The sequence below is a fragment of the Coenobita brevimanus genome, chromosome 68, assembly GCF_032717465.1.
Source record: "Coenobita brevimanus isolate Jiangsu-jjx chromosome 68, ASM3271746v2, whole genome shotgun sequence".
NCBI lineage: Eukaryota > Metazoa > Arthropoda > Malacostraca > Decapoda > Coenobitidae > Coenobita > Coenobita brevimanus.
Window position 1 is genome coordinate 2,541,723 of NC_137021.1, and position 23,313 is coordinate 2,565,035.

The following is a 23,313-nucleotide window of genomic DNA, read 5'->3' on the forward strand; positions in this document are numbered from 1 at the left end:
CGAGTAAACGAACCATGGGGATATTGATCTATTTTACTGTACCTACAATATACTGTAGTAGTGTAGGGCAAATACAAATGACCAGATGCAATGAAAGTTAATAGAAAAAAGACATCAGTTGTGCACCTCTTTAAGGGGGTGGGAAGACTTACCAAGAAATTTAAGCAGACTGGGACATGCAAAGTAATTTGTCAGTGATTATGGATTGTCCAATTAGGATCTTAGGGCACAAAGGCTGAGGGTAACAGACATTTAAGGTAAGACCGACCAGGAATGTTGCTCTTCCCCGAGCTTTACCCACCAAACCACTGATATCCACATAATTGTTATATTGTTACCACCTAACCTAGAAAATGCTTTGCAGGAAACTGTGTAGGCTGTCATTTTGTAGTCACGAATCATAATGAAAAAAATATATGAATAATATTGATAGTTATAGAACCTGCCTACATTTTGGGTCCATTCATTCATAGATTATATGTATTTCTCTCAAATAGAAGCTTTATCCCACAGGGGAGAATTAAACTGAATGTTAAAACATGAAAGAGTAATATCTAAAATTAGATTAGCACCGATTATAGTATATTACGCCATCCATGGAAAACGAGGATATATCAAGGGACATGAAGAACCATGAAGACACATTGCTTTGAAACCATAAGTGCTAAGTTAAAAAAGACTGCGTTCTTAGCAGGCATAGAATGATCAGGATGAAATACTGAATTTGAATTTGTCCATGTGATGTCTGTTGTATTTGCGCGGCAAAAGTGATGGAAGTAGTTCTCATGTGTACCATCGACTAAAACATGTTTTTCTCTTTAGTTTTTCATCAAATGAATAAATATTGCCTTTAAAGCTATTTTCTGATTTGTAAATAATATATGAATAACTATATGGGGATCCAGTTATTTGAGTAGTAAATTCATCAAATACGCCTCATGTATTCTTCCGCGCACATGTGGTAGCTCTACCGGTGTGTATCACGAAGGAGCTCACGCCGCTTATTTATCTTCGATACTCTACTTATTTTAACAAAAAACTATGGAGCAGGTCATACAAATACTCGAGAAGACCACGTCCCCCGGTGAGTGATTTAAAAATTTCAATTAGTTCCCTCAAATAGTTAAGTTAGTGAAGGAAATAGATGTGGATGTTCCCGCCACTACTCTCCTGATGAGTCCACCATTACACGGCATTTAAATCTAACGGAACTCTTATGTTTCCAAATAGACTTATGCCAAGTTCTACAAATCAGAGCATGAGGCCGTTTTTTATTAAATTAGAGCCTGAGTGAATTCTGATATATAAGAAACTGTCAGGAGGAGGCAGGATGGCGGCCATGTTGGGTGGAATGACAACAAACTAGGGGAGTGAAGGCCAGGCAATACCTCGTCATCCCTGCTCATTACAACCGCAATTAATCCTTCATCCTCGTATGTAGGAAATATTCTTGCTTTTCTTATTATTCGTGTATGAAAGTCATATTAAACTAATGCAGTAGGTGGAGCCCTGTGGCAAGCCTGGGCAAGGTTGGTGTAGTTGCCAGTCTTTGGCATCACTTTGTTTTCACTTGAGGCGGGGTAAGTTTATAAGGGATTCGTAATTCTGCTATTTGGTAAGCTAGTAGCACCAAGGAAAAAAAAAGGAAAAACAGGAATAGGGTATGCACAGCCAGTGCTAGGAAAAAAAGAAAAAGCTGGTAATTTCTCTATACAGTGGTTATCAAGTTATTTGAAAACCTTAATCACACTTAATTGACCTCTTTGGCCATTGAGAGCTTGCTAGTGGTTGTATTTGAGTAGTAGGTTGACATTAAACTTCAGAAAAGCAGTGGATTGACAGGGTGTGGTTAACATTTATTTGGTAAACATACGTTTTGTGTTAAGCAGCAGAAGCACCTTATCAAATCAGTTCTTTTTTCCTTGTTACACTTGGGATGGTAAGTCAGTGTTTCATGCTGAAATTCTTTCCCAGTTATTTTTTGCCATGTTCCTTTTGGTATACCAACTTTGTTTCGTAAGTGTAATGGGGGACACTTATTCGAACAAATGTAAATTCACCAAGATTTATTTGTTATTGGCATCCCGGTCACCTTTTAGTACCTCTTCCTGATCTTACCTTTTAACCTAATGTAACTGATACACCCTTTCGTCATTGTACGTTATTCTTTTCATATTAAAAATTCTCTGACAAGAATCCTGTCTATGGCCAGATGCCATAATCCCATAAGGGGTGGCTGTTTGAGTTAAGCAGGTATCACATGGGGACCCATGATCGTTGTGTACAGCACAAAATGAATGTCCATTCCCTATCACACGGTGGACATCGATGGCCACCTTCTTCGTTATCGGATTCACCCCACACGACTGGGAGGTTGCTTGTTCCGACTCATTAGCAGACGTGTTTATCAACAACAACAACGGATGGGAACCAGCTAGTGACTTTGGCAATGGGTATTTTTCTAAAACAATTAAAAACATAAGTCATATAAAAAGTTTATGCAAACTGTACTAACAGTATTGAATTCATCATAATATAAGATAGCAGATGACACACATTACTCGGCCATAACTACGGATAAACTCTATGAAGGAGACTACGGAGTCATGGACGTCCACAGTGTACGTGGACGTTCACAAATGGGTCTGGTGGCCTTCCTCCTGTGGATGTCCATGAGTCCCTATGTGATAGCCCCTTTAGTGGTTTAATGGGTCGGGGCACTAACCCTTTGCCAACCCACTTGACATGTAGGGAACACGTGGGTTGGTTATGTGGTTACCACCCAGCGTTGTCTATCTATCTGTCTATTGCCAGACACCTCAATCCCGTTTGGGGTGGCCACAAACAAATCGCCTCCACGTCACCCTGTCCCCTGCCATTTCACTGCCCTGCTCCCAACTCACACCCCCCTCTCTCATATACCTCTCCACCCCATCCTTCCATCTCATCCTCGGCCTCCCCCTCCCTCTTCCCCCCTCCACCTCACTCACATACACTCTCTTCGTCAGTCTCTCACCCTCCATCCTCTCCACATGGCCAAACCACCTCAGTGTGTTCCTCATAACGCTTCCTATCACATCCACACCACAACGCTCTTTTATATCCTCATTCGTCAGCCTGTCTCTCCATGTGACTCCACAGGCTTCTCTTAAATAACTCATTTCCACTGCTCTCACTCTTGACTTGTGTCCTTCCAACAGCGTCCAAGCTTCACTTCCATACGTTAGAGTTGTACTGACAAAAATTAAAGTTTATAATTGGCAAAACCAGTTCCTTAAACTCTTATAATGCCAAACAGGGGATAGATCTGTATTTAACTTAATCATGTCTGTACCTCAGTATGTACTGTTTCATATGAACAGAGTAAAACTGAACATGAACAAAGTTTAGAAAGCACTGGCTTTGTGAGCCATAGGCCCCTTTTGAAAAATTGATAAATACAAGCCGTGCCTTTTATGCCAAGAGTGAAGTCTTAGCAATATGGGCTGTATTCTGATGCTGCGTGGCTAAAACAGGATTTCTCTTTTGAGGCTTAAGGAGAAATAAATTTCCTTGCATGAAATAAAATGAAAACTGAATGGGACCGTAGCAGTGAAAGTTAAAAAATATTCAGTTCATACAAATGGCCATGTGGAGAGGATGGAGGGTGAAAGACTGACGAAGAGAGTGTATGTGAGTGAGGTGGAGGGGGGAAGAGGGAGGGGGAGGCCGAGGATGAGATGGAGGGATGGGGTGGAGAGGTATATGAGAGAGGGGGGTGTGAGTTGAGAGCAGGGAAGTGAAATGGCGAGGGACAGGACGACGTGGAGATGATTTGTTTGTGGCCACCCCAAATGGGATTGAGGCGTCTGGCAATAGATAGATAGATAGATAGACGTCATTGAAAATTAAATGCAGTTTGAATTTTTATCTTACCTTTTCTGTGATTTATCAGTGATAAGGTTGTTGATCCTCATAAACCCGCATGCTAATCAGCTTGACACCGCAGGGGATAATGACAGTTTTATCACCACCACCCCATAATCTGATAATTTGTTTTCCTTTTGTGGGGAAATACTGTATACTACCTCTCACACTCCTGGCCAGGGCACTTTCACTGCCTCCCTTCATTATTGACATCTCTCTGTTCAGCTCGTGTTGTTTTGTTCATTGGCTGTTGTTATTCCAGATACCTAGAATGATGCCGTATTGAGTACCAGTACATTACCCTACAATGCCCTTCCTTCAGTGTATCTCCCATCCTTTTCAACATTTTGCTTAGTTTGCTGTAAAATGAGCTGCATAAGACAAAGTTTTCTTATAGTAAGTAGTTTAGGTTTAACAGTTCATTTCATAGACCATTACTGCAGGTAAAGCTACACCTAAAGGTTGCAGCTTAAGTCTTCGTCTTAGTTGCTAACCCGTTTGTTCTGCTCTTCCCCATCATCTGTGGGTAGCTGTTGCCTTTTTAGTGGTGTGGTACTCATTGTGTCTTTGTAATTGTATGGGATGCTTACACCCATCTTAGAAGTAAGATGATCTGCAGACACACCCTATTCATTCTGCCGTGTAATCCAATCCTTTGTGTCATCATAACCCAGTCTTTCTTTACACAACTTAAACGGACAGTTGAGGGAGCAGGGTGTTAAAATTTGATATTCCTGCTGTTGGGGATAGTGTTACCATTGTGACAGGACATTTAGTGTTTGCTATAGCTATCTATCTATCCTTCTATTGCCAGATGCCTTAATCCTGTAAAAGATGGCCATCTGTCCTTTGAGTTAGTAATTTTATGGGGAGGACCACTAACCCTTCGCCATCCCACTTGTTGACCTCTGAATGCATCAAAATGTATTCATATATACTTGGCCACTAGATTGGTTTGTCATCATGGCCTGTGTATCTTTTGTAATCATAGTTTTGGCAAGTCCTGGATTAAAAGCATGTGTAGTAATTTTCCCCATAATTTTAAAAAATTCTTCTGTAGCTTATGTACATTTTTCAATCACACACAACCATATTAGGTCAGTGGAATTTCAGCTAAGATTGACTCAGAACATTGTGGTTCAGGAATGCATAACTTGTTGAAATTGCAGATAAGAATGAGCTGGAGACTGCATTGAAATACTTGGAACAGGCTGCTCAGTCAAATTTGGTGAGTGTTTTATGATTTATGGAATATTCAAAATACTAAGGTGAAATATCGGGTTTTGATGAGTGAAATATCACTATACCAGAATTTGTTTATCAGACACCTTAAATCTACAGATCATCATGAGTAGAAGGTACTTTGTTGTTAAAAATGTCTTTTTTATCTAGCCGGAGTACACGAAAGTGTTGAGTGATGTCCTGCATCATGGAGGGAACTCTGCAGTGGCACGAATGGCTGCTGGTATTCAGCTCAAGAACACACTTGCCTCCAATGATCCTAAAGTTAAAATCCAGTATCAGCAGCGATGGCTTGGATTTCCACCGGATGTCAGGGACTACGTTAAGGCCAATGTAGGTTCCTTCATTTTAAATTTAGAGCATACTGCTTTGTCTCATTAGTATGTTAGCTACTAAGTTAAAATGGCTTCCAGATTGTTTTGTAATTTACACATACAATCAGCCTACTGTCTTGCATTTTTTCATATTAATGTATGTGCAATTTTTCCATATGCTTCTGATAATTCTTCCATCATTTTTCTTGTAAGGTTTACTGTTACTGTACTGCACATTCACTTTTTTCTGGATACAGGTTATCTTTTAATTAGTATGGTTTTTATCTGCATCACAAGATGACAGGTAAATACATTGAAAGCATTGCAGTGCTTATATTCTTGTTCAACTCACTGTGAAGTGAGGCATTTCCAGAGTAACTTCAAGTAAACTGAGGTTTAGGGCATATGCTGATGTAGCTATCACATTAATCTGTTATTAACTGTAGTAACATTTTGTTACACCTTGTTGACAGTTGTTGAATCATTGCAGGTATTGGGAGCACTGGGTACAGAACAGAACCGTCCCAGTTCAGCAGCTCAGTGTGTGGCATATATCGCTTTGACAGAGATTCCAGTGGGACAATGGCCAGACCTTATTGACAGACTCGTGGCCAATGTTACCACCCCGGGTGCTACAGACATGACCAAAGAGTCTACATTAGAAGCAATTGGATATATTTGTCAGGTAAATAAGTATTTTTTTGTACGAGGTAAATAGTTTACATCGTGCAAACTTCTCGAGAGGTATGGTAGCAGCGTTATAAACTGTAAACCATGCTTGAGGGATAATTGTGTTATCTACAAGCAAAAAGTGTTAAGTGAGCAGTTTGTTGGGTCAGAAAACAGAAAAGTTGAAATTGACTAGTGGGATACAGTGTATGATGATTTACGTTGTAGGTTTTCAGTAGATTGTCAGTATAATACTTCTCATGATCTGCATGTTACTGTTGCTTTTTCTTTGGATTGCATGCTGAAACATTCAAGTTGTAGCTTCCTGTGGATAACAGTATAGTACAGATATCTCCTGCCTAGCATTAATTTGGATTTTGCTTGATGGGATATTGGATTAGGACGATGTCCATCTAAACACACATCCACCTGTTTCTCGTACTATCTCCACATCCCACCAAGCTGTTCCTTACAGCATCAGATCAAAATTACAATTATTCTTTGTACATTAAATGCTTCATCATTGTTCCCTTGCAGGATATTGAGCCAGAAGCCATAGCTGCCCAGAGTAACAACATTCTGACAGCCATTGTTCATGGAATGAAGCGTGATGAGCCTAATGACCATGTGAGGTTGGCTGCCACCACTGCACTTCTAAACTCACTTGAATTTACCAGACAGAACTTTGAGAGGGATGCAGAACGCCACTTTATAATGCAGGTGAGCTACTCGGTTGACAAACGGCATATTTATATGTAATTTTATCAATGCTATTTTTTCATGACTTAATTGGATCATTCTGATTGTGTTTTCAGGTTGTGTGTGAGGCAACCCAGTCCACCAATACTCAGATCAAAGTTGCTGCACTCCAGTGTCTGGTGAAGATTATGTCCCTCTATTACCAGTACATGGAGCACTATATGGGACCTGCCCTCTTTGCTGTAAGTATTTTGTGCCCATAATGGCACTTGACAGTATAGTATCTTGCTGTATCTTTAATTCAGGATAAGAGTTTGAGTATTGATTACTGGTATGATTAACTCAAGCTTTATAATTGTTTCAGTACCAGTATGGTAAATGGGAAAATGTAGGAATCATCATCATCATCCGGGCCTCCTTTCCCACCCTAGGGCAGGGTGAGGAGTAGCAGTGTCCAGGCAGCCAGAATTTTCCCAGTTCAGTGGGCTATGGTTCCATTCATTCATCATTCAAGCCCTCGAAATCCAGGTTCCATCTGATAGGCTACCCCCCAAAATTCAAAATGTTCTGTAGCTTTACATATACCTATCTGATAGAGCCAATGTGAATGCTGTCGTGTTAAAAGGGGGTGCCAAATCCCTGGTCATGCACTTCTTTGCACAAAATTCATCCAGCCAGCTCAATTTCTTGCCAATCTCAGAGCCTCACCATACCTCTCTTCCTCATACACTAGTCCACCATATCCCTGCACCTTCTTCTTTGCCTGCCACGCCTCCACCCTCCTTCAAGTTCGCAGAGGTATACCTTTTTCACCTGTATTGTCATCCATTCTCTCCACATGACCACACCATCTCAGTACACTGTCACATTTTCACTTTTCTTTCCACTGTTACATCTACATTTCTGCACATCTCCAGAATAACTTCCTATTTTCAGAGTAATTTGCATTCATTTTTCTTCCTACATCATCATTACCTCCTTCACCAGTTTCTGCATGCTTCTTGCTCTCAAAATCAGTTCTTATATCAACTGAACCCCTGTCCTGTATCCACTCTAGCCACTCTTTTCCTCCACAGCTCTCTTAACCTCTTCATCCCACTATGCTGTACCGTACCTTCTTTGTTACTCCTGCCACACAACACACACCTTTAGCATCCCTAACTAGGCAATCCTAGTATGCATTCCACAAGCTGTCCTGGAATAAAATAATGAAAGTATTGTGAATTTGTTGTTCAGTCTAAAAAACAGGTCTGATTAGGTAGAACTTACAATGCAAAAGTTAGTCAATGAGTTTAGCTTAGTACAGTAATCCCTCCGTGTGGTAGGTGGGGGCGCTCACCATCCGCTCACTCGCTATAATGCTGCTCACGGGTGTCTGCCCTTTCCTCTCCTCCATCCTTCTTTCCTTCCATCCTCTTCTGTCTTTCCTTCATTCTTTCCTGTCCTTCTGCTTATGGGTGACTACACTCCCTCTTCTGTCTTTCTTTCCTTCATTCTTTTCTTTTCCTTCTGCCTGTGGGTGACTCTACACTGAGTGACAAGCCAAATGTTTCCTGTACACCAGGAATCCATTTACTGTGCTGGGTGGTAACATAGCCAGAATTTGGCACCTGGTGGTTTAGTGGGTAATTATTGCACTCCAGTCGGATTGAGCCGATGAAGGTTTACATCCAAGGGGTGGTTGGGGTTGATTGCTCATGTAATGTCACTGAGGGATGAGTGAGGCTGGTCGAGACCAACTGCCTAGCCCCGGGCTCCTATGCTCGTCATGGGGCAATGTAAGATTGGATGATGGATGGATGGAGTAATCCCTCCACTGTCTGATGTAGTAGAGCCAAAGGCATGTCCAGAAAGTGGGCCCCTACCTGCTGGACTGGTACTTATGGACCCTAACCCAGCCTGACTTTGAAAGCCACCTAAATAACTCCCTACCAGACATGCATAGCACTTATTTAAGCCTATTTAAGACCCTGTTCACACCAATAATGGACATAAAGCATGAAATAAATGAAAAGGAACCAGAGAATAAGGAATTAGAAGTGGTTATGGAAAATATTTAACAGTGTACAGGGTACATTCAGCACGTTTGTGGCTGCCTCCTCTAAGGCTCTGCTAGTGGTGAAAATGCTCTTGAAGCACGTACAGTAATCCAGTGTTGTGCTATACTTAATTCTTTGCACTGTGAGTTATAATTGTTTAGCACTGCACATTCTGTTCTTAATTGTGCCATGCCAGTTTCAACCGCCACTTTGCACACCACGCTTAATCCAATGCACTCTAAATTCTAATTTCTTAACACGGCACAACACTGTAAATTCCCATGTGGTCTAGTGGCAAGGTATTGCAGTTTATTCACTGTCATTCACAAAAACGAGCACGTGCGGCACCCATTGCGATGAACATCCACCCTCTACGGTGGTTAGGCAGTAACTGGGGAACGGGGAGCAAGGAAGGGGTGAAGGGGTGCATACACAACAACTGTTCAGCGCCGCGCAGAGCAATTTCAACTTACAGGTGGGAAAAGATTGGGGGCGGGGGGAGGTCTAGGCCCACAATATCCGGTAAGTGGGGAGTCCAGAAACTGGACGTCCAGATAGTACAGGGATTACTGTATTGTAAGCTGAGCCAGGATACATGCATTCCACTTCCAGAATTTGATTGTGATTATTATCTTTTTAGGCTAGCTATCTTGTACTCCTGTAGTAGGCTATCTGAAATGAATTTCATCATTGGATAACAAATCTTATTATTTTGTATGGACCGTTTCTTTAAACCCATGATCATCAAAAGGATGGCAGAATGGGATACATTTGAAGTATTTTGTATGGACAGGCTCCTACAACCCATGACCATCATGAGCATGGAACTAATGACGTAAGGAAAAATACTGTATTGGAGAGGTTACTGAGGCATACTCACCTCTCCCAAGCATCAAAAATATTATAATTAAGATTTACAGTTACTGTATGTAGGAAGGTAGGGACACTCACCATCCACTCAGTCAACATAGTGCTGCTTTGAGTGTGTGCCCTCTGCCCTTTCCTCTCTTCCATCCTTCCTCTTGTGCCATTCTTTCCTTCATTCTCTCCTCTTCCTTTTGCCTATGGGTGACTCTACACTGAGTGACAAGCCAAGTGGTTTCCTGTACTCCAGGAAACCATTTACTGCACCGGGTGGTAACCAACTAACCAAATTCTGGCACCTGGTGGTTTAGTGGGTAATTAAAGCACTCCAAATGGATTGAGCTTGTATAGGTTTATATCCAAGGAGTGGTTGGGGTTTATTGCTTACATAATGCCTTTTAGGGATGAGTGAGGCTGGTCACTTTCATCTTAAATATCAGGACTGACTTGCCCAACCCTGGGCCCCTGTGCTCCTCATAGGGCAACATAGGATTGGGTGATGGATGCATATAATGTGAAACTTCTGTTGTTTCTCAGATCACGCTTGAGGCCATGAAGAGTGACATAGATGAGGTGGCACTGCAGGGAATTGAGTTCTGGTCCAATGTGTGTGACGAAGAAGTTGACTTGGCCATTGAAGCATCAGAAGCTGCAGAGCTCGGTCGTCCTCCTGAGAGGACCTCAAGATTTTATGCCAAGGGAGCTCTTCAGGTGAGGAGTGCTGATCATGGCTAACGTTGTATAAGTACAGGTGTACCCCAGTTTAACGATGCAATTGGTTAGGTAAAAACCCATCGTTAGGCGGGGTATCGTATATCAGGGTAGATTTAACATGTAAAGTAATTGTATGTGTTTTTCAGCCTTGGTTTTCCCCCCCCAATCAAGTCCAAAACCTGCCCAAATGAGCACAAAAACAAGTTTAAAGCCAATCTAAATGGTCTAACAGCTGTAAACTAACCTAAGCCTAACACTTGTAAATGACTCAATAAAACCAGCAAATAAAGTCAATATCGTCAAATATTAGTAAAAAAAAAAATCAGGCTTAGTAAACTGTACCCCAAAATGACAATGTTCACCCCACCTATGGCTAAAACACATTAATCTAAGTCTAAATACAGTTTATAAATCAACCTGAACACACAGTTTTAGTCTAAAATATCATCAAAATCTGTAAAAAAATAAAAACTCATCATTAAAAGGGGTTTGGCCATCGTTAGGTGGGGTATGGTGGTATTTCTACCTCCATCGTTAAGCCGGGTATCGCATCTAGGGGTATCATATATTGAGGTATACCTGTATAGTGTTCTGTTTCCAGATATAAGTCAATAGCTGATGAAAATCCTATGGTACTGATTGTCATGGTGAGTGAATGGATGTTGTATCTTACTCAGCATTAACTCTTGCTGAGCTACAGACCTGATATGAAGCACATTGAAGGTCTGAACAGGCCAGGCTGCAGGCCACACACGAGGTACAACTTACGTTGGTTATAAAACAATGACTCGGGAGGTAATCTACGCTAGAAAGAAACAACTTGGCAGAGATTAATGATAACTGCAGTAGAAGCCTGATTTAACAGTCTAATGCAGCTAACCCCCATTCTGTTATCTTGAATTTTCCACAAAATCGAGCTCCATAACCAAGGCTCAATGTAATGGAAACTTTTCCGGTATTTTGAGGTACAGTACTTTCCGCTAAATCCTTGAAGGCAATGGTCAAGCCAAGTTCCTGACAATGCGCACCCAAACCTAGCAAACTGTGCTAACTCTCAGTGCTACACACAGCAGTCTGAACCCATTATTAATACCCCCACAAGTGCATTATTGTGTTCATGTTAACTGTGATACATACTGTAATGATTTAGTAATAAAATATGCACATATGAGTAATAAGGTAAGGATAGCATTGCACCAAAGTGTATAGTACATAAGGATATCAAACTACAGTAAGGCTCACCCCCAGAAATAGGGGTTCTGCACTTGTTGCAGAAATATGGATGACACAGGTAGCCATACTGCTCCCCCCCCCCCCAACCTGTCAAACCTGGGGTGGTTTAGCCACTGTCAGAATCACCCTTCATCAGCACCTGAGGTGGTACAGGGGTGACGGGGGCTAGAGAGCATCAGGGATGACACTCCATCTTCTCAGTTATTTCTAATTTCTGGGCAAGAGAAAGCTTCGCTCCCTCCTTTTTTTGAGCCTCAGGTATGGTTCATAAAAGCTTTGGTTCACTGAAGAAAATAAAATAAAATAAAAATAAGGCCACAATACCAAGGCAAAACCGCACTTGTGCACAGCAGTTGTATACAGTTGGGGGATCACGTGAAGGCTGCATAGGCTGAGCGACGTCGCTGAGTCCCCACTGCTACCCAGGCAGCTTGGCAGGGATATGTGGCAACACCGCACACTGCCGGTCAGGGGAGTGTTTCCAGTCTGGACTCGATGTACAGGACTTTTTGCAGCTATTCGGTGGTTTTTGGAACGGAATTTCCTTTACAGAATTATACTCATTTTAAAGGAAATTTTCTTTTAAATTGGGTAATAAAATATTATCTCGGGCTTCCGCTAAATCATGTTCGCTGAATTGAGCTTCTGCTGTACCTTATTTTTGAATTTCAGTCATTGATTTATTTATATTATTATTTTCCCACTGAAAACCAGTTGGATGAGAAAAATTTTTGAAATACAGAAATGAGTTACATTTAGTACTGTTGGTGGAACTGATGTTAATAATGGTCTTTTTATTGTCCAGTACCTTGTGCCGGTGCTGATGATAACACTGAGTAAGCAAGAGGAGGCAGATGATGATGATGAATGGAACCCATGCAAGGCTGCAGGTGTATGTGTTATGTTGCTGGCCACCTGCACAGAAGATGACATTGTACCTCATGTCCTACCCTTCGTCAAGGAGAATATCAAATCACAAAACTGGAGACTCCGTGATGCTGCCATCATGGCTTTTGGTAAGTTTTTCATTAGAAATTTGCCAGTGATTTAAATGCAGGATCCATCAGTTCTTCTGTTCTTAAAGTTGTTAGGATGTTTGTAATGCATTCAGTAAAGTTAATGAATTACCTCTGAACTGTATTCTTAGTATATGAAATGAAATTTTAATGCTAAATGCTGTTTTCACCGCCACCCTGAATTTTCACCATTGTGTTGCGCCTTGTTTTATTGATTACTTGCCAAAACTACAGTAAGACCTCACTGTATGAGACAAATTGGAGGATGATCTGGAAAGATGAGAGCAATTTGCTTGCTTTGGCATGCTCATGTGAGATGATTAGATGCAGCTGAGATGGAAATGGAGAAACTGAGAGTGGCAGGAAGTGTTGATTTCAGCATGTTTTTATGTTTTATTATTGTAAAAGCCATACTGGAAAATCGTGGTGCACATAACCCACAACTGCTTAGATGTCAGTTAATGACACAACTGGGTCACCAATCTGAAAAATGTTTTAAGCGGAGTTTTGAAATAGTGGTGGTTTTTGGTAATGAAGGTTGGACATGCCATTTAGAAACATTCGTCATCCAATCCTACGTTGCCCCATGGGGAGCGTAGGAGCCTGGGGCTAGGGAAGTTGGTCCTGACATTTAAGATGATAGTGACCAGCCTCACTCATACCTAAGTGGCATTACATGAGCAATAAACCCCAACCATCCCTTGGATATGAACCTTCACCGGCTCAATCCGATTGGAGCACCATAATTACCCACTAAACCACCAGGTGCCAAAATTTGGTTGTATGGTTACCACCCAGTGTAGTAAATGGTTTCCTGGTAAAACCATTTGGCTTGTCACACAGTGTAGAGTCAACCATAGGCAGAGGGCATAGGAAAGAATGAAGGAAAGAAAGACAGAGGAGGAAGTCTAAAGTCACCCTTAGACAGAAGGATGAGGAAAGAATGAAGGAAAGAAAGACAAGAGGATGGAAGGAAAGAAGGATGGAGGAGAGGAAAGGGCAGACACCCGAGAGCAGCACTACATCGAGTGAGTGGATGGTATTAAGGTAAAGATAATAGTATCTTGTTATGTGGGAGCGTGATTTAGCAAAAACCTAATGTAAATTGTGCCTGTATTCTACAGGTTCCATATTGGAAGGTCCAGACCCAACGAACTTGAAGCCGATGGTGGAACAGGCAATGCCAACATTGATTGAGGCACTGAGTGATTCATCGGTTGTTGTACGTGACACAACAGCGTGGACACTGGGAAGAGTTTGTGAGCTCATTCCTGATGCTGCTTGCAATGACACTTACCTCAAGCTTCTGCTGGAAGCGTTGGTCCACAGCTTGAAGGGAGAGCCACGTGTGGCTTCAAATGTATGCTGGGCCCTCAGTTCTCTGGCAGAGGCAGCATATGAGCAGGCTGACACTGGGGAGGTTGATGGAGAACCTCCTACCTACTGTCTTTCTGCTTTCTTTGATCCTCTTGTGGATGTTTTGCTCCAGACCACCGATCGTGCTGATGGCAATCAGTGCAATCTACGCAATGCTGCTTATGAGGCACTCATGGAACTAATGAAAAACTCACCTCATGACTGTTACCCAACAGTACAGAAGACCACCATGATCATTTTAGAGCGCCTGCAGCAAGTTCTTCATATGGAATCGCAGGTCCAGTCTCATAGTGACCGTGTCCAGGTCAATGATATTCAGTCCCTCTTATGTGCTACCCTCCAGTCTGTACTTCGAAAGGTGACCCCAGAGGATGCACCCAAGATCAGTGATCCAATTATGGCTGCACTCCTCCAGATGTTCCAGACTTCACAAGGTAAATCTGGAGGAGTGCAGGAGGATGCATTACTGGCAGTGTCAACACTAGTGGAGGTGCTGGGCCATAACTTCCTTAAATATATGGATGCCTTCAAACCATTCCTTTCACTAGGTCTAAGGAATGTGGAGGATTACACTGTATGCTCTGCTGCAGTTGGGGTGACAGGAGATATCTGCAGGGCCCTTGGGGACAAAGTGGAGCCCTTCTGTGATGAACTTATGTCAATGTTGGTTGAGAATTTGGGTAACAACAATGTCCATCGAAATGTCAAACCGGCTATTTTGTCAGTGTTTGGAGACATGGCGCTGGCCCTGGGACCAAAGTTCACCAAGTACCTTGATGTTGTACTCCAGATGCTGCTTCAGGCTTCACAGGCACAGGTGGACCGTTCAGACTTTGACATGCTGGATTACCTGAATGAGCTGCGTGAAACTTGCCTGGAGGCATACACTGGCATTGTTCAGGGCCTCAAGGGTGATGGAGCTACCCCCAAGCAGGAGGTGCAGCTGCTACGCACTCATGTACCTCACATGATCACCTTCATAACCTCTGTTGCTGCTGATGATGAGAAATCAGATCCAGTGGTAGCCAGCTCAGCGGGACTAATTGGGTAAGCTTTGTGGATAAAGATATGTTAAGAGCTAGGGGTTAAGTTTTATGGATATATAAATATGTCAGTAAGAACTAGTGACTTATTGAAGTATAGTTTACAGGTCTACCCCGGTTTAACGATGCAACTGGTTAAATAAAAACCCATAGCTAGGCAGGGTATCGTATATCGGGGTAGATTTAACGTGTATAGGGATGCGTTTTTGAGCCTCGGGTTTCCCCCCCCAAACAAGTCCTAAACTCACCAGATGAGTCCAAAAACAAGTTTCTTGCTCACCTATGCCTCCAAATAGCTTTAAAACAAGCTAAACTAAGTCTAAAAGCAGTTTATAACTCATCTAAACCCAAAAGTAAAATTGAAAATTGTCAGATATGTCTGGAAAAATCAAACTTCGTAAACTGTACCCCAGAATGACAATGTTCATCCCACCTATGACTAAAACACATTAATATAAGTCTAAAAAACAGTTTAGAAATCAACCTAAATATAAAGTTTAAATCTGAAATTTAAATCTGAAATTTAAATCTAAAATGTCTTGAAAATTGATTTAAAAAAAAAAATAAATAAACCCATCGTTGAACTGGGGTTTGGCCACTGTTAGGCGAGGTTTGGTGGTACTTTTACCCTCATCAGTAAGCTGGGGTATCCTGTATTGAGGTATACCTGTACTTAATAATAAACATTATACAGGTTCATATAAATGCAGTTGCGTGTTTGTTGTGTCTGAGGTTGGTGTTACGTACAGGGACCTGTGTTCAGTGTTTGGGGCTGACATGCTGCAGTTAGTGGAGACCGACCCAATTACCAGCCTCCTCACACAAGGTCGCCGCTCCAAAACATCCAAAACTAAGACCCTTGCTATGTGGGCCACCAAAGAAATCCGGCGCCTCAAGAGCAACAGCAGTTGGTGAGTACAATGACAGCGAGTACTGTACTGTACTAAACCTGACTAGGTTGGATCTCAAGGGTGTTTTGATAGTTGTTGCATAATTATTACTAAGTGACAAATCACAATAACTAATTAAATGCATCACTTCTATAGGCTACTTCAGACAAGTTGTATATTGTAAGAAAATTCTTCAATTCTGTTCAGACAAGCTATTACCTTAATAGTTTGTAGTGCTTGTAAACAGTTGCATTGCATGGCTAGAACTGCTTCATATTGTATAAAAGAAAGTGACGGTTATTATTCTCGAATGATTATGCAGCAAGTACTATCACATATCTCTACTGATCCATTCTTAGTAATAAAATAACCAAATTCTTTTTCAGTATTCACTCAGACAACACAAGTATGTGATACAGTAATGAATGAGGTGTTTGAATGATCTCTTCTGGTGGCTAGCGAGTCTTCTAGTTTAAATCTGTGTGCCTTACTTCAGTGTGCTGATGTGAACCCTTCTTAGAAGCATCCTTCTTCGAGTATAGTGTACCTGTTAAAACTGTAACTTCAGTATAACATGGGAAGGTGAAGGACTTCTGTAGTGAGTGGCTGACTATGTCCTAAGTGTCATCTAACTGGTAGTAGCCCCTAACTTGGCTTTTCAGATGAGTGGCGAGTGTAGTCTGTGGTGAGTCGATGCGATGAGTAAGATGATGCGGTGTGTCTGCATGGAGTGATGGAAGAGCGTTGCCCGGCTGTGGTGAGTGATGACCGTTCAGCGGATGGGTTGTGTGGTGAGTGGACAGACAAACGTGGACGATCGCAGGTGCGGCAGTTGTAGCCAAGTGTGCAATGACGACCGGATGGCCTCAGAAGAGTGTGCAGATACTTTGAAATTAATTCTCAGTAACAATAAATATTTGATATGATGATCACAGAAAATATTCAGTGCATCATTTCAGCTCCCAGGAAAAAATATGCCTCAATTGATCTTAAAAACAAAAAACAAAGCTTTTCCAAAGTAAATCCTCTTTCTTAAGATTTTTTAGAAAGCCAGTCCTTTCAAGTGCCTTCTGTGGGAATGAATGGTGCTGTAGCCTTGAATCTTGTACCCTACTGGTAACAATCCATCTCTTATGCAGAAATTAAGGTTTCACTTATTCTGTGGTTTCTAGTCATGGGTACAAAGGATTCTCAACTGCTATCCCTTCCATTCTGTAAATGTTAGAATAATATTTCCATAGACTGGGCAGCTGTGCTGCATTCCAATGTAGATATTTACAAGTTCCAGTTGCTACCAGTATTTTGACTGGTACAGTATATATTTATATCCAAATGAGGGAACCTGGTAAGTTCCTTTACTCACTCTAACTTTAATTATAGGGGACTTGTAAATGTCAATTGGGGAATGACAGTTTGACTTTCATGCTAATGTACCTCTTCCTTTTAGTCTCTCTAGTTCTTTGGTAACAGCACGTGTGTGTTTAGGGCACTAGAATGGGATAAGGCTGTAGTTTTACTGACGGCATTTTGAGGCGCAAAGATCAACTGTGAATTAAAGTTAATTAAACCTAACAGACTTTGGCTGTCAGCCATATTCATAACAGCACTTGAAAAGTATTTAAATTTAGCAGTAAAATAATTGATAATGTGGATCATTTTCAAAAGAAGCACATTTCAAAAGGAATAGTGATTGTTCCCCGTTGGCTTCCATGAGTTGTGCGTACAACTGAATGTTGTTGTGCCTGGTTAATGCTGATTTGAGTGAATTGTGTTTGCATCAAAATTCTTGTGTGACAGTGATTGTGCTAATAATGAGGCAGTTGTTCCAAATGTCGTAAACGTTACGTAAAAGCCTCCTCACTATATTCATAATCTCCAATGCCAAGATATTTTCTGTCCAAGAGCCCTAAATGTGCAGTGTGACAATGAGGCATGAAGTATGAAAGTTTTTGGAAGATTGCTGTTAACCCTTCATCATAAGTGCAGGAGCTCATGACAACTAGTGTGAATGTACTGTATTATTGGGTTAAGGTTTTCTTCCATCAACTTACTTTGGTTTTAGGTTTAGTGCCAAAGTTCCCAGTAAGTGGTTGGAGTGGTACAATATGCATTGTGCAGCCGGTTCTGGTTGTTACTGAATTTTTATCCATCTTGACAGTGTCAAGCAGCATGTATTAATTGGCTCAGACTAATTTTGCTGTGCTTTATGTATACAGTTGTTATTGTTATATTCCAAGATCTCCCAGATAAAAGTATTAGCAAATGCTGTTTGAGATGGAGAAGATTTAGTAAAAAGCCAGACAAGCTGATTACTTGAGGAAAATTAAGTTACTGCAGTCTGTGACTGGTGAATGTTTTGACTGTGATACGAGGCCCTGTGTGACATGGCGTTATGTGAGCGTGTGGTGCAGCTGATGTTCAGTCCAGTAGTGCTTGTCGCAGAATGCTGTGGGGCTCCCAGTGTTTGTCGTCATACAGCACCAAGATTTTCAAGAGAGAATTCAGTGTGTCAAGATTATATCTGGTTCCCCGGTGTGATTCAGCATATTTGGACTGTGTGAAACAAGTGGCGTGCATCCAGAGCTTCTTTGCCATGTTAGCACATGGTGAGCTTGACAGCAGCCAGGGAGTCATGTTCCGACCCCAGCTAACTCTCTAGGCCTGCCTTGCCACCACCCCCCCCTCCCCCAGTGACGTGACTTAGTGACTGAGGGTGTGAGTGCAAAACTTGTCGTTCTTGAAGGACGTGTGACTGTGATACTGTGTTCCTTTAGTGCAAATGTTAGTGCGCGAATGTGTACATTCCACCGGATGGTGTAGTATTAGTGTACAGAAAACAAACAACACAAGCTTTACAGGTGAACCTGCTACACAGTTCACGGTTTAGCTGACTTAGTAATATAACTTGTTATTGCCTCAAAATAGATTGATTTTTGTGTTTATTTATTTTTTTTTAATTTTTATTTTTTTTCATATAGGCCACTTTCAGTAATTGTGGATAAACCTAGTGTATATTTTTTCACAATCCATGTTAATATAATGTTCATTTTTAATTTGTGGTTATTCTTGGTACTATAAGGCATATAGGTTTTCAAGATCCCTGTACCACATTTATGAATAGAAACTTTGAATAAATACGTTTGAAATGAAAGAGTATTAATTTTCCTTCTTGCACTACAGTATTCTATGGTGGGGAATGCATATGAAATGTCTGTCAGACTTGGCCTTTCTTATTTAATGGATTTTTTGTGGATGTCTTTTTCAGTGGAAAAACAATTAGCAGATTATCTACAATAGGATATATATTTTTATATAGAAATATGTATATTTAAACACCAAATGAGGTGATGTATCCGTAAGTCATCTGAATTATATTTCCACTATGTTTTGATTTCCTCATGATATGTGTATTTTATTTTAATTTACCATATTCCAAATAAGTCTCTCCGAACAGTGTCTATGAATACCTGGGAGTGATATTCACAGCAGTCTCTGCTTTCCCTGTTTTTTAGCATAAATTGTCCAAATGTGTATTTTCAGATAATCTTTACTGGTACTGTACTGGTAAAAGAACAAGAGTGTTGGCTTGTCATGTACTGAAGAGTAGTATGGTACTGCATTACACAACTGATTTTTCTTTTGTAATAATGTGTCCAGTTTTGATCAAGCTTTGTGTTTTATGAATAATCACTCAGGAAAATCTGGTATAAAAGCTGCAGTTGTTACTAAAGCCAGATGAAGTCCATCAGCACAAGGACATACATTTTGTACCATACATTGTATTTTATTCTGGATAATGTTAGATGATCAAGATTGAAATCCCTTCTGTGGTGGTGGTAGCAGCTCGCCTTTAACCTCTTCAGTATGAGGACAAATGTATTTTATTCTGGCTAATGCTTGATTTTAAGCCTAACTGATTCATTTTATTTTATTTTTTATTTAGGCCTGGACTCCTATGCTCCTCATGGAGCAGTGTATAAGTGTGTGTGTGTGTGTATATATATATATATATATATATATATATATATATATATATATATATGTATATAATCTAAGGAAACCACCTAAGTAACGAAGAGGTTAATGGAGGGTTTATTTAGTACCTCAAGTTAGAAAAGTTTCCAGGGCTGAATAAAGTAATCAGAATAGAAAATCATACAGTTTTGAGAATTGAACACAGTTTGCATTAACCCCACAAGTTGGATGTGCTTTGTACAGTATTTTACTAAATCTAATTCCAGATAGTTATATTGAGGTCAAGATACTCCCTCAAGTGAAAGGGTTAGAAACAATCTCCTTTGACCGTTACATCTTGGATGTAGTTCTTTCATGAAACTGTTGTTTCCACCATGTTATTTTATTCAGCTTGATGGAGATATAGCAAAGGAGGTTGAGTCAATGTATTGACAATTGACCAGTGCACTGAGAGGTACTGCCATCTGGTGGCAGTCTGCGAACTGCTCCCAGATACATGTTTTGTGGGTTTCAAAGATAAATTTTTCTGCACATTGTCATGTTATTCCTCAGATCATAGAATTTTTCAAATGCCTTTGACAGTTATGCTCTTGGTGTGTATGTGGTATTAGAAAAAAAAAGAAATAACATGCTAAATACAGCACAGTATTTGGAGAAATCCTTTCATGCACAACTTTTACTATATTTTTAAAGTCATTGCTGGAGCAATGTACAAGTTTTCCTGAATGTTAGTCTCACATGACTACTCATCCCATCAGTGGCACACCTTGCCAGTCTCGTGCTTGTTTACAGTCGTATGTGTGGGAGAGCCAAGTACCAAATGGAAATGTCGAAATTATCCGTTTCTATCATTGTTTCTAAGAAATGGAAATCCTGTTACCCTTATTCAAATGATTCACAGTCTTTATACATGCATGAAGGCAATATTTCCACATAAACCCTCTTTAATACTTCCCTTGAAATCATCTAATGGAAAGGAGATCATAAGTTTGAATATTATTTTTTTTTTTCCAACCCATCTTCATAAGGCCATGATTATTGTAGAACCCTTAGTTTTGTTAGTGAAAACCTGATGTTCAACATGATAACAGTCAGCTTTAGTTGGTTTTGAATAGAATAGCGTTCAAAATTGTTAGCTATAACCCTCACATCTGCAGTTCATATCTCTGTCAGAAGTTCACAGGCTGCCACAAGACTGCAGGACCTTTCATTGCGCTGGCCAATAGGAAGGGCTCACCATCACCAAGGGCTACACATACTAGTCTTTAATAGGGGCAGTGCCTTATCTTTTAGAAGGACCATGGCAAAGAAATTTTTATTGACTGTGAAAGGGTAGAAAGACAAAAGTATGGGAATACTATGATATACAGCAAATTCTTCCATTAATTTAGCTCTGTAAAGAACGTTAAAATAAACAAGCAGTCAGCAAGCTCGGAGGAGGACTTGTTGGAGGTGTGGTATAGCAGCAGTGTCACACAATCGTTTCCCCCTCCTCTAAATTTTTGCTGCTAGTGGTGATGTGGGTGGGTGCATATCTATTACATGTAAGTTTCTTCCCATAACTTTTTTGGACGTGAATCTAACTGGTGACAGATGTGTTATGAAACAAAAATTGTATGAATAAAGTTTCAGAAGGCACCAAATAATGAAGAAGGAAAGTAAGTTGAAACTGAAGCAACTGACATAGGGTTACATTTCAGTTTCAGCTCCTACCTTGAACTAGCAGCTATTGTACATATGTTGTTACCAGTGGTAGACGGTAATGTTAATTAAATTGATGAAGCAGTTATAAAATATATCAAAGTAAATGAAAGGGATTATAGGGCAAAGTGGTAAATATTGGTTATATGTCACCCCTGCTTGGTGTATTTTTGTGGACCTTTATTAAGTACTGGATAGAGATTGAATTGGGGTGGTTGGATGCAGCATACATTAATCCCATTGCTGCAAGAGGTTTCCACAAGGCTTAATGAAATAGACCATTGGATTGAAGGGTTAATGAATAAGAAAGGGGGGGGGGGAGTCAAAAAGGGTGAATTCATACAACAAGGGAATCTCCTGGGCTAGAACCAATGGACCATATAGCTTTGCAGGGCTAGGAGAGAGCCTTGGAGAGAATGCCTTATTTCTCACCAGAAGCAGGCTACCCCAGTGTGGGGTCGAGCTGCCAACCCTACGGTCGTGAAGAACGATTGCTACCACAGCTATTCTGACTCCTTTGGGGAAGACAGTGAAGGGGGTTGGCAAGGAAACAGTTATTACAGTTGTTGGTTTTATTCCAGATGAATAAGCATATGGAGGGGAGCATTTGGATGGAGGGCTACGTGAGCAGTATATGAAAAGTCACACCACCCATTTCTGTACTACTCGGGCAAGTCTATTCAATATGAGAAGGAAGAGCTGCAGGACTGCTCATGGCACACTCCTGGTCAGGGTCTGCTTCAGGTGGGCTTTACTGTGATGCTTCTGTCATTGCTGGAGCTATGAAAAGACTATCTTGAGGGTACTTGGTGGGGGGGGCGGGGTGACTCAGTGGTAAAGTAGGTGACTCGAGCTCGAGACTTTGCTCTGCTCGTGGGTGGGAGGGGAAGCGTTCTGTAATCCTAGCAGGGGTATAGCTATGATCTATCTAGGTCTAGCTCGGTGAAATAATCCCTTGGGGGTACTTTGGAAGGATGCGGGGGGGGGGGTGAAATGGCAATGACGAGGTCATAGGCATGGTCGCTCCTATCGCCTTCCTTACAGAAGTGTTTAGGATAGTTTTCTTTCAGTACGCCAGCTGCAGCATTTCATTTGTGTAGCACCTCACAGTTAGGCCATCGGGCCAAATTAAGTGACGCATTGATAGGGTCTTGCACCAAGATTTCCTTTGGCGGCATGAAAGGAGGTGGGGAAATGCATGAGGGAGTGAGCGCATCGCCATAGGCTATATGTAACTGCAGAGGTTAATACATAGGCTAAAAATCCTCGAAGCTTTCCCTTTTGTGACTGCGCTTACACAAGCCCCCAGCCAGTAAGGGTATATTCCACTGAGCTCTATAATATTAAGGGGCTTCCTCATGGGCAGCGCCGCGTAGTTTGTGTGCTCGCTGGAAGGGCACCGGCGGCGCTTATGTAATGGCAGCCATGTTTATGCACCTCGGTGGATGTCCTTGCCTTTTGAAAGCCGATGAATCCGGAAAATATAGTGCCATGGACCGCTGCGGAGCTTACAGAAGCATGAGCGAGACAGAGACAGCAGGCTACGAACAGTGTTCCAATTTCATTACCATGGTGCAGAGGACGAGTTCTGTTTCAATATGGCGCCAAAGTCATAACGTTCGCGCGGAGAT

The 23,313-nt window shown here is 41.2% G+C and overlaps 1 protein-coding gene across 2 annotated transcripts; it reads left to right on the forward strand.

Moving 5' to 3' along the window:
* The first annotated feature begins 960 nt into the window (after positions 1-960).
* Fs(2)Ket (Importin subunit beta Fs(2)Ket) lies at positions 961-19,136 on the forward strand. 2 transcript variants are annotated; one of them, XM_080277080.1, is made up of 11 exons: positions 961-1,084; positions 5,076-5,134; positions 5,299-5,481; positions 5,953-6,147; positions 6,669-6,851; positions 6,947-7,072; positions 10,271-10,444; positions 12,486-12,696; positions 13,821-15,120; positions 15,866-16,027; positions 16,649-19,136. In XM_080277080.1, the coding sequence occupies exons 1-11, from the start codon at positions 1,042-1,044 to the stop codon at positions 16,653-16,655; spliced, it is 2,643 nt and encodes an 880-aa protein (XP_080133206.1). In that variant the 5' UTR covers positions 961-1,041; the 3' UTR covers positions 16,656-19,136. The 2 variants fall into 2 exon arrangements, with proteins under 2 accessions (XP_080133206.1, XP_080133207.1); XM_080277081.1 differs by having other exon boundaries at positions 16,669-19,136.
* Positions 19,137-23,313: the final 4,177 nt, after the last annotated feature.